This window comes from Barbatula barbatula (genome assembly GCF_947034865.1).
Source record: "Barbatula barbatula genome assembly, chromosome: 2".
NCBI classification, from domain to species: Eukaryota; Metazoa; Chordata; class Actinopteri; order Cypriniformes; family Nemacheilidae; genus Barbatula; species Barbatula barbatula.
The window spans coordinates 25,470,945-25,484,892 of NC_136767.1; the positions used below are offsets into that span (position 1 = coordinate 25,470,945).

General features: G+C 37.4%; 1 protein-coding gene across 4 annotated transcripts in view; it reads left to right on the forward strand.

Annotated features, from left to right (window-relative positions):
* The first annotated feature begins 4,751 nt into the window (after positions 1-4,751).
* Positions 4,752-13,948, forward strand: part of atad1a (ATPase family AAA domain containing 1a) — a 46,276-nt gene continuing 37,079 nt past the window's right edge. The window contains exons 1-10 of one of the 4 annotated variants that reach the window (XM_079485849.1): positions 4,752-4,820; positions 5,252-5,479; positions 5,582-5,680; positions 5,778-5,898; positions 6,135-6,335; positions 6,790-6,896; positions 6,981-7,070; positions 7,176-7,226; positions 7,404-7,573; positions 8,109-11,502. In XM_079485849.1, coding sequence (XP_079341975.1) covers positions 5,309-5,479; positions 5,582-5,680; positions 5,778-5,898; positions 6,135-6,335; positions 6,790-6,896; positions 6,981-7,070; positions 7,176-7,226; positions 7,404-7,573; positions 8,109-8,235 — 1,137 coding nt within the window. In that variant the 5' untranslated portion in view covers positions 4,752-4,820; positions 5,252-5,308 and the 3' untranslated portion in view covers positions 8,236-11,502. Of the gene's footprint in view, positions 4,836-5,251; positions 5,480-5,581; positions 5,681-5,777; positions 5,899-6,134; positions 6,336-6,789; positions 6,897-6,980; positions 7,071-7,175; positions 7,227-7,403; positions 7,574-8,108; positions 11,503-13,948 lie in introns of those variants that run through there. The other 3 variants (XM_079485850.1, XM_079485851.1, XM_079485848.1) reach the window with 3 other exon arrangements.

A 13,948-nucleotide genomic window follows, 5' to 3' on the forward strand; every position in this document is an offset into this window, starting at 1 on the left:
AATACATTTATTCAAACAAGTTGAAACATTTTACTTTGGAATAAAGTCTAAATCGCTTTTTTATCAGCATGTATAGAGGATGTGGAACAATCACTTATTTGTCACGGGTGCACCATTTCTATGGGGTTACTATGGTAACAGAGTTCTGGGTGGCACGGGGGTTTGTGATAATCAATAAAACAATGGAAGGAGGTCAGAGCTCAAGAGCAAACCAGCAGAGTGTGGAAAGGTATTTTCTGTAAGTCAAGACTTACCCAACTACTGGCGTGGATATTCATTTATCTGTAACATCTTTGCAAATTATTCTTATTTTTTTCAGTTCAGGCTATAAATGGAATGACTGACAAACCGTTTTTTATGTTAACACTGTCAAAAAAATGAATACTTAAAATGTCAAGACTGTAATGTTGTTTAAATTGCACTTATTTAATAGTTTGATTTCAGAAAAATACGTTTACACATAATTTTACAGATCTGGATTTTTCAAGTATCAAGTATATCTTAAAGGGCCATTCTCCCAAAAATTTTTATTATGTCATCCTTTACTCACCCTCGAGTTGTTCCAAATCTGAAAACAATTCTTTGTTCTGAAGAACACAGAGAAAGATGTTTGGAAGAATGCTTGTAACCAAACAGTTCTTGGTCACCATTGACTACCATAGTAGGAAAAATTACAATGGTGGTCAAAAGTGCCCCAGAACTGTTTACTTTCATACATTCTTCAAACTCTCTTCTTTTGTGTTGCACAGAACAAAGAAATGTATAAAGCAATTTCCCTATGGTAATCAATGGTTGCCAAGAACTGTTTGGTTACAAGTATTCTTCCAAATATCTTTCTCAGTGTCCATCGGAACACATACATTTATACAGATTAGGAACAACTCGAGGGTAAGTAAATGAAAACAGACTTTATATTTTTGGGTGAACTGTTCCCCATAGTTTTCCGTGGAAGGTCTCCCCACCAGGTATTGACCAGTCACAACCTTGCTTAGCTTTAACAGGTAGGCAGGATCACTTTGCATTGAGGAAATATATTATACTACCGTTCTTCACAATATAACAGAACTCTATAAAAGAACATGAAATTCATTACCCTTATAAGCCCTGCTTGGGAATCATAGTCTAAAACTGGTCAAAGTATATCAGAGTCATTGCAGTGGTCTGCCAAATGCATGCTGTCACATTGGCTTCTGAGTTGTCTCCATACGCCATGAATAATCTGCAAACTAAATGTGTCTCTATTTATCCATTCATTTTCACCAGACAAGAACTGTCACACTGACGAATGGGAGCTGGAAGAAGCCAATTGTATTTGTTCAGTAAGGGGCTGTTATTCCCAAATGTCCCTCACAAAGAAAGTGATAAACCTCTCCCGACATTACCATAAGTCTCCATAAACTCATCTGGGAAATCAGATGTTTATTTCGGGATTATTGCGCGAGAAGTGAAATGATCTATGCGGTTGTATTCCTGATTGGGCGCCGGCCCCTCACTGCTTTGCTTTGTGCGTCTGTTGGGCAAGAACATTATTCTGGAAATTTGATGTTTCCAGTGGCGCTAATAGACAATTCTATCTCTCCATCATACAGAAATGAGTTTTCCTAAGATATCTGTATTAAAAAAAGGTGAAGGCAGGTGGCATGCTTATGAATATCAAATATTGGCTTATTAATGCAGGTCACTGAATGCATCACACAGGAGGAAGAAGAATTCCAGAAAAAAAACTGAGAATTCTTTTAGTGCAACACATAATTGATGGTAAATCAAAAATAAACAAAACCTAAACTAAATATAAAAACATGTTTTCTTATTGCTTCTGTGCTGTGGAGTAAAAAAAAGATGGAAACCTAGGGTCTGCTTTCACTCCTTTTACCCATTAACTATTTTTCAATTTTCTTTTTAAGATCTTCTGGACTTTTTATTTAAATGTTTTATTTAAAGGAACAGAGTTTGCAATTTCCTGTGGCAGAACTGTGATGCAAATGAAATATTTGTGTGAAACATACATTCCTTCTCATTTCCTTGCACTCCAGATTTATTTGGGCAAACATTACACAAACTTCTTTGTGAAGTTTGTGAACACTTCGGTATATGCCAGTGTTGTTCCAAAAAATAACTACCCCATCCCATTTGCCGCAAAGTCCAGGATGGGAGTGTGTGCTGCCAGCTCTGCTCCTTCCCTCGACCAAACCCATTCACCACTCCATCGCCTTCATGTCTCTGTTGGCATGGCGTTACTGCATCTTAAACTTTAATTTTTATATTTTTGGTTTATTAAGGCCTTTCCAATACCTAATGCCTAACCTACTGTGTCTGTCTTCTCCATCACAATGTTAAATAAAAGCACACCCTCAGAAAGCTTTAATACTTTAAATATTTCTAGTCATATCATTCTTAAAGCTGAGACTGTTCCATCATTACAAGTATGCTATTGCTTTAGATACTTCATTGTGTTGAATGTTATTAGGAAACTGTGCGTTTATGGTCATCGGCGTATTTCAAGCTGACGCAACTCGCAGTTTATTTCAACTACACTTTTTATGCGCAACTCATAAAATAAATTGTGTGACTTTGAGAATGGGACATGGTGGTCACTGACAACCGACTTAATTTACAATAAAGCCGCGGTCACACTTTACTTTTCGTTCCTTTACATAAGGATGTTTTCTAAAATAAAAGGAATGAAACATGTTTGAAGACTTCTTTAAGGGAGTGCAAACCAAACATCTCAGGCTTAGTGGGGCTTAAAATAAATTGTCTTTGAAACATTACATGTGGTTGATTATATCGACTGACTCGGATGGCTTTGATTTGAAAAATAAATGTGAAACTGCGATGGAAGAAAAATGCTTTTAATTTGCTGAAGACGCCATACTTCTCGCCATGCAGTCTGATGAGTTTTTTAATTACACTGGCACAAAAAATAGCTGGCCTGTTTCCTCAACGTAATAAAAGATACGATTTTGGGAGCGCCGGGAATCAATCTTCCTCAAAGTGAACACAGTATCATATTTTGTGTTGCTGTGAATAGAGAGGGGAGAGAGGTGGCAGGAACAATCACCATGAAAATTTCCCCTAGGTCCTGCTTGATCCTTTTTAAGTAATGTACAATACAACAGTGGCTTGTAGCCAGGGAAAAGAGAGAGAATTTTTGTCCCGAAGGAGTGGACGGTGTTGAGTTAAGATGATAGAGGTTGCTGAGCAGGTCTCTGTGTTGCACTTTAGTGGAACTGCACAGACCACAAAGCCCTTCACTGCCAGACGTGTTATTATGGGATGTGGCGGCTGCTGTGTATTTGAATCAACTGTAAACGTAGAAATGCAGAGACCAAATGGTGGCTGATGCATACTAGACGTTTTTAATGTGACAGTTTTTTTCATACATGAATGGAATAGGTGAACTTCCGGTTTCTATCCTGTGTTATTTCTTACCGAAAAAAAAACAGTTCATATTAAATAAATTATACATATGAATATAATTTTTATGGGTGGCGACTTTTTATTCTAGAAAGCATTTTATTGGCTAAATATATGGATATGCATATTAGTGGTCCTTGTTTAAAAAAACAAAAACGTTTTTCATTTTACATTTATAACTTATATCTTTCATAAAAGTTTTAATTGCAAGCTCTTTTTGGGAACGGCCTTACTGCAATGTCAACGTCCTCAAAGCTAACAGAACTAAATGCCACTGGACTAAAATGTCAATTTCATAAATTGAAAAGACAAATATGGCCACCTTTAAATGAAACTATGATGATAGATTTCTGTCTATTGCCCACAGACACCGATTTTATTACTCCTTCGAGTAAACAGCTAGTTTCCATCATGCAATCTCTGAAAAGCAGCAAACTGAATAATGGCAGGAACGTCTCACGATAACCACAAACAGTTCAATAAAAACAAAACTGTGTGTGGGTGTCATCCGGGGTAAACATTTGTTGCTTTATCAAAATGCACATTGTGTTCTCTACTAATTGAAAAATTGAAGAAATTTGATTTGCATCTCCCACTTTACATCCATCACCAGAAGATGCAGGTGCCATGGCAACTAATCAAGCCCAACAATTCTTAGTTTAGTCACCGGCTCGCTGCCAAAACTAGTTCCTGTTCTCTAAGATAATGACTCTTTGATGCCAGGAAACACCCATTCTCTGGTTTAATGAACCTTCAGTACATTTAATGCATCCATGCTTCTGATACTTTCGCAAGGGCTCAGTCTTTCCTATTAGACATGACTGCCATCGTGCGGTGTTAAAAGGAAAGCACCTAAACAGATCAAGTCAAAATAATGTACATAAAAGCGCAAAAGAGGACACTGCTATTATTGGCTTTCGTTATGGTGATGTTAGTTAAAACAGAAATTAATAAATCGGATAAAAAAATAATAATGGGATGCTTCGTTTGCATTATAAGTGCGTAAGGCATAGTGCTATCTTACACATTCTTCACGAACACATGTGGGTCTATTAAATTATCCTCGTGTTCCAAAACAACATCTGTGTTTGCTTTTGTTATTATTTTATATTGTTATAAAAAATGGCGCAATCGTGTCACCGCACTCTATGCATATTATAAGACATTCGTGCCTTTTGTTCTGTATGTCTACGGTTAATATTAATTTAAGTAAAATAAGTGGCTGTGTAGGTTTACATGTATGTTGAACCAACTGAAAACATCACTGTCATTTTCAGTTGATCGGACATAGGAACAAAAAGGTTTGGACGTGGGAACGCGTGTTTATAGTCCTTGTTTCCGGACGGTGCGCTTGGGCCGGTAACACGCTACGAAAGCTGATCATTACAGTGATGCTGTGAAATGTAAGTTTTATTTAGGTATTCTCTGACATATCAGTGTTTTAATGTTTTATAGCTCTGTTTTTCATTTCCGAATGGGATGTGTGTTATTGTCGTCTCTGCAAAACTCTGCAATCGCTCATTTTTCACTTTGTAAGATGTGGCCATCATTAAATGCTTTATAGATCAGATAGGTTAACGTTATAATTTAAAATGTGACATTATTGTTGTTTTGATGATTACATTTATCGAAGTTATATCCTCATCTGTTTTCATTGATATTTTAAAAGCAAATGGTATGCTATTGTGTATTGGTTATTTTGTTATGTTCTAAATGATAGAGATGTCATGGATTTTAAATCCATCCTTTAATTTGATGCTTAAATGTGGAATACAAATTACAGATCAATTTCATCAAGCTAACCAGTTTGTTGTTTGTCCTTGCACTTTTCTAGACTGATTCACCCACTTTGTCTTTCTCGCCCAATGGGCTGACAGTGGGGGCGTTAATCATGTTGAGTGACATCCCGCGGGACGCCCTCCTCCGCCCTCTCACCCGAAATGAGGTGGTGGGGATGCTGCTGAGACTGACCATATTTGGAGCTGCAACATATTACAGCATCAAATGGGTGGTGGAAGCTTTGGACCCGACGGAGAAACAAAAATCTCAGGCCAAGAAAAGGGTAAAAAGATCTACACTGCTGAACAAGAGCTTATTGTGGTAATACAATGTAAAATAATAATCGTTCTTTTTCTTTTTTTTTCTATGTGTTCCCTTCCTCCAGGCCGAGCGGTTGATGAAGCAGATTGGCATAGAGGGTGTCACTCTGACAGAGTATGAGATGAACATCGCCATTCATCTCATTGATCCCCGCAGCATTAAGGTAAGTGGAAGTCATGAACTTCAACAAAAACTTCACAACGAATTCAGTTTTATTCGTCGAAGTTGATATGTTATGGAATGCTTTCTTCCCTTCTTAGGTGACCTGGAGAGACGTTGCTGGTTTAGATGATGTCATCACAGATCTGCAGGACACTGTCATCTTACCCTTTCAGAAATACCACCTCCTCCGTGGCTCTAAACTGTTCCAGCCACCCAAAGGTAAAGCATTAAAAATTGCTTTTAGACATTGTGTGTTCCCGTCTAAACTGTTTTACAGAAATCATAATTATTTATTCAGGTTTTCAAGATCATACTCATTTATATATTGTATTGTTTTAATCTTGTCCCAGACCCTATCAATCCGATATTGAATTTGACTTTTGAAATGATTTTCAGAAGAATTTTTTACCTAAAAAAACTACAGACAGAATTTAGTTTTCACTTCCCGTTCACAGGTGTACTGTTGTACGGGCCGCCAGGATGCGGAAAGACTTTAATTGCCAAGGCAACAGCGAAAGCATCCGGATGTCGCTTTATTAATCTCCAGGCCTCCACTTTGACTGACAAGTGGTACGGCGAATCGCAGAAGCTGACTGCTGCTGTGTTCTCATTGGCTGTCAAGATTCAACCCTGCATCATTTTCATTGATGAAATAGGTAACCGGTGAATCCGCTCTTCAAATTCTTCATAGTTAAGATGCCAGACAGATGAGGAAACAGGTGCTGAATAAATCATGCTGACAGCACTATAATAACAAACCCATCTGTAATCGCTGTGTGTTTGCAGGCATTTTATATTCATGATGGCTTGTTATGGAAGATGTGGTACACATTTTTGCATAATGATGGCAGGGTTTTTTCAACACCATGTTGTGCTGGTGACATTTGAATAATAATCATGCACTGTAAAATGGTTCATTATTAACAAGGTTAAAGCGGAGAGAATGTGATTACGGTAATTATTTATGCTTCTTGAAAAACGCCTCATTATTTAGATTTAATTGTATTATTTAACCTCAAAGGGTGCATTAGTAAGACTTTTCACTGCTTTTATATTTATGCAAACTAGTTTTTCAAGTCATGGTTGTATGTAAGTGTGCTCTTGTATCAGACTCATTTCTAAGGAACCGTTCCAGTTTGGACCATGAGGCCACTGCTATGATGAAGGCCCAGTTCATGAGCCTCTGGGATGGATTAGAGACGGGAGCCAGCAACCAGGTAACCCACAGACGTACATGTACAACATGTTTCCTTCAAGCTGAAATGATAGTAGACCAATTTAAACGTGATGTTTATGTTCAGGTTATGGTGATGGGGGCTACTAATAGACCTCAGGATTTGGATCCAGCAATACTACGCAGAATGCCAACCTCCTTTCACGTAGGACTCCCTGTAAGTCTATCAAACACAGACACTCTCGTGTTTGTTTCGCTTTATTAGTGAGATAATGTCATAGACTTAAATAGATTTTATATCACACATTTGTTGCATTTCCAGAATGCAGCTCAAAGAGAAGAAATCCTTCGACTCATTTTATCTGGTGAAAAAGTAAGTCTCCAAGCTCAGCCGTTGGTTGATCAAGCGTTGATATGTCAACGTCAAACAAACACATCGCAGTACCATTCGCTACCACTACCACTTCGCACCCAAACGACACTTCACCTTTAAACAAACATATAAAGGACCAAATGAACTGCCTGGCTTTGAATTCTTTCTCCTCCTCAGCTGAGCAACGCGATCAACCTGAAGGAGATAGCGGAGCAGACAGAAGGTTACTCAGGCAGCGATCTGAAAGAGCTGTGCAGGGATGCTGCAATGTATCGTGTCAGGGATTACGTCCGCAAACAGCAGATGAAGCAGATCGTACAGCAGTTCCAGCTGGCTGAGGAGGAAGAGTATGTCTCGCATGTTTGGCGTGTGTTGCTTGACGTGCATCTCTCAAACTCTGTCCTAACTGGGCATGACAGCATAACCTCAAGCGCTGAATCATGTTAATCCGTGTTACAAATCTTTATTTTAACCAGCTGCGTCAATCCACAAGATGTTTTGACAGTTCGCCTGGTGTAGCCCCACCCAAAGTGACATCTTATTGGTTTAAGATTCATAAGGCTGTGATTTCCAAATAAATTCTGATTGGCTGTGATTCTCAGCGCAGTTTTTGATGGGTGTCAAGCGTGTGGTTATGAAGCTCAATGCATTTTATATACCGAACTAAACTTTATATTTGTGTTGGTGGATTTTGCCAGAAGTAAATTATCACCATCATTTGTGCTGCTGAATTGAGTTAAAAAAATTGGACGCCTTTTTAAATGACCCATACCAGGTTTTTTTTTGTTTTACCGTTCGATCATAATTGTATAGCAGCGAGTATAAGCGTATATTCTTCTATATTTGGTGTAAGCCTGATTTTCTCCTTTGATCCCTCTTCAGGCACATGGACGGAACGCAGCTGAGGCCTGTGACTCAACTGGACCTGCTGTTTGGCCTAGATAAGATGAGGGAGTCCAAACTGGCTTCAGTTGTCCCAGCTAATCTGAGAGAGGTGCCACTGGACTGAATATATCCCACTGTACACTCGCTCTTTCTCACTCTTCTTTCTATAATTCTGCCTTTTCTGGATCTCTGTCATTTTGCATTTATTCTTTCCCCATTTTTTCTGTTACATCTCAAACATTATTTGAATGCACTACTAATGCATTTAGTCCTGGGTGTTAAAAAAGTTTTTAGTATTTTGTGTGTCGGCAGGATACTGAATTGAACCACTATATTGAAATGAGGGATATTAATGCATTCTGCTTTACTGTGTTTATAGATGTTTTAGTGTATTAGAATATTAGAAAAAGTATAGTTTGTTAAATGTCTCCGTAGGTTGCTTGAATGAAACGGTTAAACTGAATAATGCATGTGTGATAAACATTAACCCACACCAACATATTAATATCTTCATGCAATTTTATGCCAAATTTAAGTATTTTGTCTGGACGTAAAATATTCTCTACGCCTGTTTATGAGGTGTTGGAGCCTATCTCAGCAAATGTGCTCAAATAAAAACATTTATTTATTTATTTATGGCATAGCCATAATGACACTTTTCAATATTACTTTGTTCGTTCATGATTTTTTATTCGAACTAACAAAAAATAGTTGTCATCATTTATTTTCTTAATTTAATTCAAAACAAGGTACAATGTGTAATTTTTTGGAGGATCTATTGACAAAAATGCTATATATAAAATGTGACGACATCTTAGTGCTGTGTCAGCCTCTGTAGTGATTCGAAAGGGAGGCTGGTGAGATGAGCCTTTGGTTGCAATTCGCAACCTCACCACTAGACGTCACTAAATTTCAACATTGGATGTTTGAAATGCCGTTTTGAACGTCAAGTCAGCTTTATTTATATAGCGCTTTTTACAATTTTCATTGTTACAAAGCAGCTGTACAAGAAAGCATTGACTATAAGCAAAACATATAAAAGTCAAAACACAGGTCAAATATCAGACAGACTATAAATTCCTAAATGCAGTGTTTATTAAATAAAACTATAAAATTCGAGCAGCCCCCCGGGCCAGGCAAACAGTGCAAAACAGTATGCAAACGGTGGTGAGTAACCCAAAACTCCACTGGAGGAGAAAAAACCTCAGGCCTAACCAGGGGATTCCAGTTCCCCTCTGGCAAAAGCTACAGCCTCTGCACAAGCTCGACAGTGCGTGCACAACAAGGCAAAATAAAAATGAATATTTTGTTAAATAGAAAAATCCTAAATACTGTCCAGTAAATATGATTTAATGGAGCTTATGTCTGGTTTGATGTGCATGAAATGTTAGTGGGGTGACACTGATGGGGCTGTGGGTGCTTATTCAAGACAAAATATATAGTGAAAACAATCTTTACACGCTCTTCTATGTGTTACTTTGATAATGGGAGGAGAAAACCATGTCTGGCAGCTTAATTAACCATCCATTAAAATTCTTCACACATTGCATATTAGAATAAACGTTTCCACATATTCAGAATAACATGATGCGTTGTGTTTATTTCGAGTTATTGGACATGTTTGGTATGTATTTTGTGTTTGCAGTAATTCTGTCTTTTGGGACAAACTAACATGATTTGCTGTTTGTTGTGCTGGTTTGGGAATCAGGAACTTGTTTAATTATAAACAGGAAATCATGAAAGCATCTCTCAGATCTTGGTCCCAATGGCGTGATGGTTTGAATAAGAATTGTTGAAATGTTAACCGCTCTTCATTAATACTTCTCGCCAAGTCTGTGATAACATGCTTGTCTCGCACCAAGACATGCCTTCAATGTGACAATGTTTAGTAAGTCCTTATTCCCAAATCATAACAAATCGATTTGGGATGTATTTAATGATTGTTGTCGGGATTGCTGTTCACATGAAGTTGTTTGTTCTCACGACTCCATGAACTCAGATGGCCATAAAGAAGCCGTTCTGATCCAAATTGTTTGCGTTTGTCAGCGTGTATGTAATTTTATTGCCAGAGATTTTAACCATTATACTTCTGCTGAGCTTTTTGGAAATAACAATGCAATAATGCAAGTAGTCATAGATGTAATAGTAGCTTTTAACATTCAGCTTTTACCTGTATTCTGAGCCTTATTACCATCAGAACTGCAGAACCTTTTTGTTAGAGCCATGAGTCATCTTTTCTCTTGCATCGGAAAGCTCTGTTCACCTGTTTTTTCTTCATTCCAGAAAAACAACTGCAAATAGAAATATACATTGTCATTGAGTTCATTTTCAAGTTAGGTTTCATGAACCCTAAATACTTTTACGAAATAAATCAGTTTATTTGCTTATGCATTTCAGCAAGATGAACCAGGTTCAATTACCTTTTTTATTTTGTTTTATGACGTGTGTGGCGTGTTATGAAGTAGCCTGATCACACCCAGAAGGAAGAAATGTTTGTCTATGTTGCCCACTAGAGGGCAGTGTTTGGGTTGTGTTTTTTGTGACTGGTTTCTATGAGATCTCCACATGACAGCCTTTATATCTTTACCTTAGGCATTGCATTATAGCAGTAGAAAACACTTTACCTCAGATACGCAAATCTTCCGCCACTAATATTTAGTTTATAATCTGTTTATGATGATCCTGCAAATGTCATTCTCAATGCATCAATGCTTTGCTCAGTATTGTCAAAGTCCGTTTGTGGAAGTCGTGCCCCTCGGCGGCCATCTTTGTAATGCACCTCCGGGCAGTTATTACCTAGGTCTAATTCAAACAAGACGTGAATGGGAATACTGATATATCTACAATCGCTGGCTAAAATCCTAATTAAACGATATATTTAAAAATGACGTAATCGTTACCATAACGATTGTTTTCTATGATTATATTGTGCTAAAAAACATAACTTTTCATGTTGCTTCAGATACTATGCATGAAAAGCCACGCGTTCCTCCCCATTCATTTCAATGGCAGTGATGCATCTTGTTAATATTAATATATTTGATATTGTGATTGTATATCATCAATATAATCACATTGTCAGATACTATTAAAAAGAGCATATACTGCACATTATGTAAATGACTTGATCTGATAATTATACTTAATTTTTAACTAGATGTGATGTGAAAAGTTTGAAACCTTATATTAACTGAAAAACTTGTCTTTTTGATTCCATTATCATTTCTAGATGCAATGATTTAAATGCTGTAATAATATGCAAATTTTGTCTGTGTGTGCGTGCGTGCGTGTGTGTGTTCTTTAGTACTTATCCTATCTGTGTAAACTATGTAAACAGTTCATTGTATACAGAAAGATTGTATATAAAGGTCTGATAATGGCTGCTAATTCCATATGTGTGTGTGTCTGTACCTCCTCAACTGACCCTCCATTATTTCTCTGTCTGCCCCCGGCCTTCAGAGGTCACCGTCAATAGCAAGAAAAACAAAACTAACAAGACGACGACGTGCCATTTAATCTGAGTCCGATTCGCTGCTCCTCTCTGATTTAATTGATCTGATTTATGCCGGTTCTTTTAATCATTTAAAGCGCCTGAGTGAGCGCGTTGTCATCAAGCTCTGTGGTCAAGTGCTAATAATACATTCAGTATGGAGATGTCCGTTGGAAAATGGGTATCTGCTGTCTGTTAGGGAACAGACAACAGAGAATTAGGTAGGAAAGGGCATTCTCGCAGTCCTCTGCACTGCACCAGGAGCCGGGTACTCGAGAAGAGCCTAATGTAGTCCTCTTCAAGACCTCGACGTTTTTTGAAGAGATTAACGTGGTGAACTTGTCTTTGTATGGTTTAGCGAAACGTAATGGGCACGTGAACCCTTAAGTCCCAGTTTTACTTATTCAGCATTTTAGGAGAGGATAGCATGCTTTAAATGTCAAAGCAGCATTTTGTGCCGATGCTACGTTGGTGCAATAATGTGTATTTATGCGTTTGTACTATTAATAGTTGCAGTTTTTTGTCACGCTCTCTCTCTTTCAGAGAAAAAGAGACATGCGGAAAATGTCACGTTTCTGTGTGTTGCTGTTAATGGAGTGTCATGTTTTGCCCTCCTGCAGTTCTGAGGGGAATGTTTGAATTTTCTTTTTGTATAATGAATTTGGGTATATTAATATTCCTTTGATATTTAGCAAAGGGAGATGCTGTGGAGTGTGAGAGTCGAAGATGCTCTGGGTTTTTTTTGGAGCTTAGAGCATGTGTTAAGCGGTGTGGGGTTCAAATCCCTCATCGGCATTAAAGGTTTATTCCTCAAAAAAGTTGGAATTTAACCAGTATATGCACTGGAGAAATTCTTTAGAATGTTACGAAACCTTGTAATGTTACAAAACCGCTATAACGTGTTTAAATATTCCGCTGCTGTCCTTGTGAAACCTTGTATCTCCATATTAAGTGATTTATATGATTTGCCATAAATTATTGTTAGTAGTCACCCATGTTTGTCACTGGCTTTCGCAAATATGTAAAAGTGCTTGTCAACGTTGAAAGCACAGTATTTATTCATTTAAAAAGTACAGTGGCGATTTGCGGATCATCAAAGAACATTTTGTATCTTGCCATAGAAATAAATATTGTTTTCTTATGCCAGATGATGTATTAGAGCTTACAGGCCAAGTAGTTTAATACAATTCAATTCAACTATTGCACTTTTCACAGTTAGGCCTTGTTGCAATGCATCTTAACAGGAAATACATTTAGGGGCGGTTTCCCGGACAGGGATTACCTTAAACCAGGACTAGGCCTTGGTTAAGTGAGTAAGTAGTTATTACAATCATGCAAAAACGGCTTTACTGTTGTGCATCTTGAGACAAAACATACACTTGTGTATTTTAAGATATGTCAGTGCAAGCTATTTTCGGTTTAGACAGCTCTAACATTTTTTTTATTTTCAATGTCAAATGTTTAATATATTATCTATAAATATGGAATACATCTCAGCCTATGTGCAATTTTAATATAGTTGTATGAATTATCGTTTATTTATCATTGGTCGATATAACGTTATCTCAAACACAGGGCGGGAGCAAACAGGTCTCTCATTCTCTCTCTCTTCCAATGAGCTGCGTGCACATAAAGTGTCTCATGTATTTCTGCACTTGCACCACTGTTTAAAGGTGCTGTTATTGCTCTAAAGTGCTTATTCAACACGCTTCTGCATCTACTCGAGGTTAGTTTTGACGTGCCGCTGTGACAAAATCCGCTACAGTAAAGTGTGAGTCTCTGTTTCTTATACAAAGCTGTTCTCTTGATGTTTAACTATACGTACAGTATATTTATTTATCTTCTGTGTTAAATATTATTTCCACATTGTTTGTCGTTAATATAGGTTTGCAGTCTTTCCGCAAGTCCCCACACAGTTAATAAATCCCCCACAAAAGTCATTTACAGGCCCTGCTGACAGTGCACTAGAAAAGTGTTTTGGGTCCACTATTACTGCTAACTTGAAAAACATGGAAAAAACATGTTCTTTAATTGAAAAACAGCTGCGTGGGAAATAAAACATTGTTTGTATTATAAATAATACGTTAGAATTGAAGGACGAGGTGTAATGAAGATTCACAGCTACTAATTTGAGTGTTTATTTAGATGATTTTCTATGGCGGTCATTAGGTGGTACTTTGAACAACGCAATTTTTTTATAGGTATGTGTTTAAGTAAAAGGAACTTTCTTATTTCATTTAGTGAACTACTAACAATATTTCTCCCAAATATACTCTTGTATAAAGAAGTGCTGTAGTGATCTCTGCATCTGTATTTATAATTTTGCCTTAAAAGTCATTAAATAGCT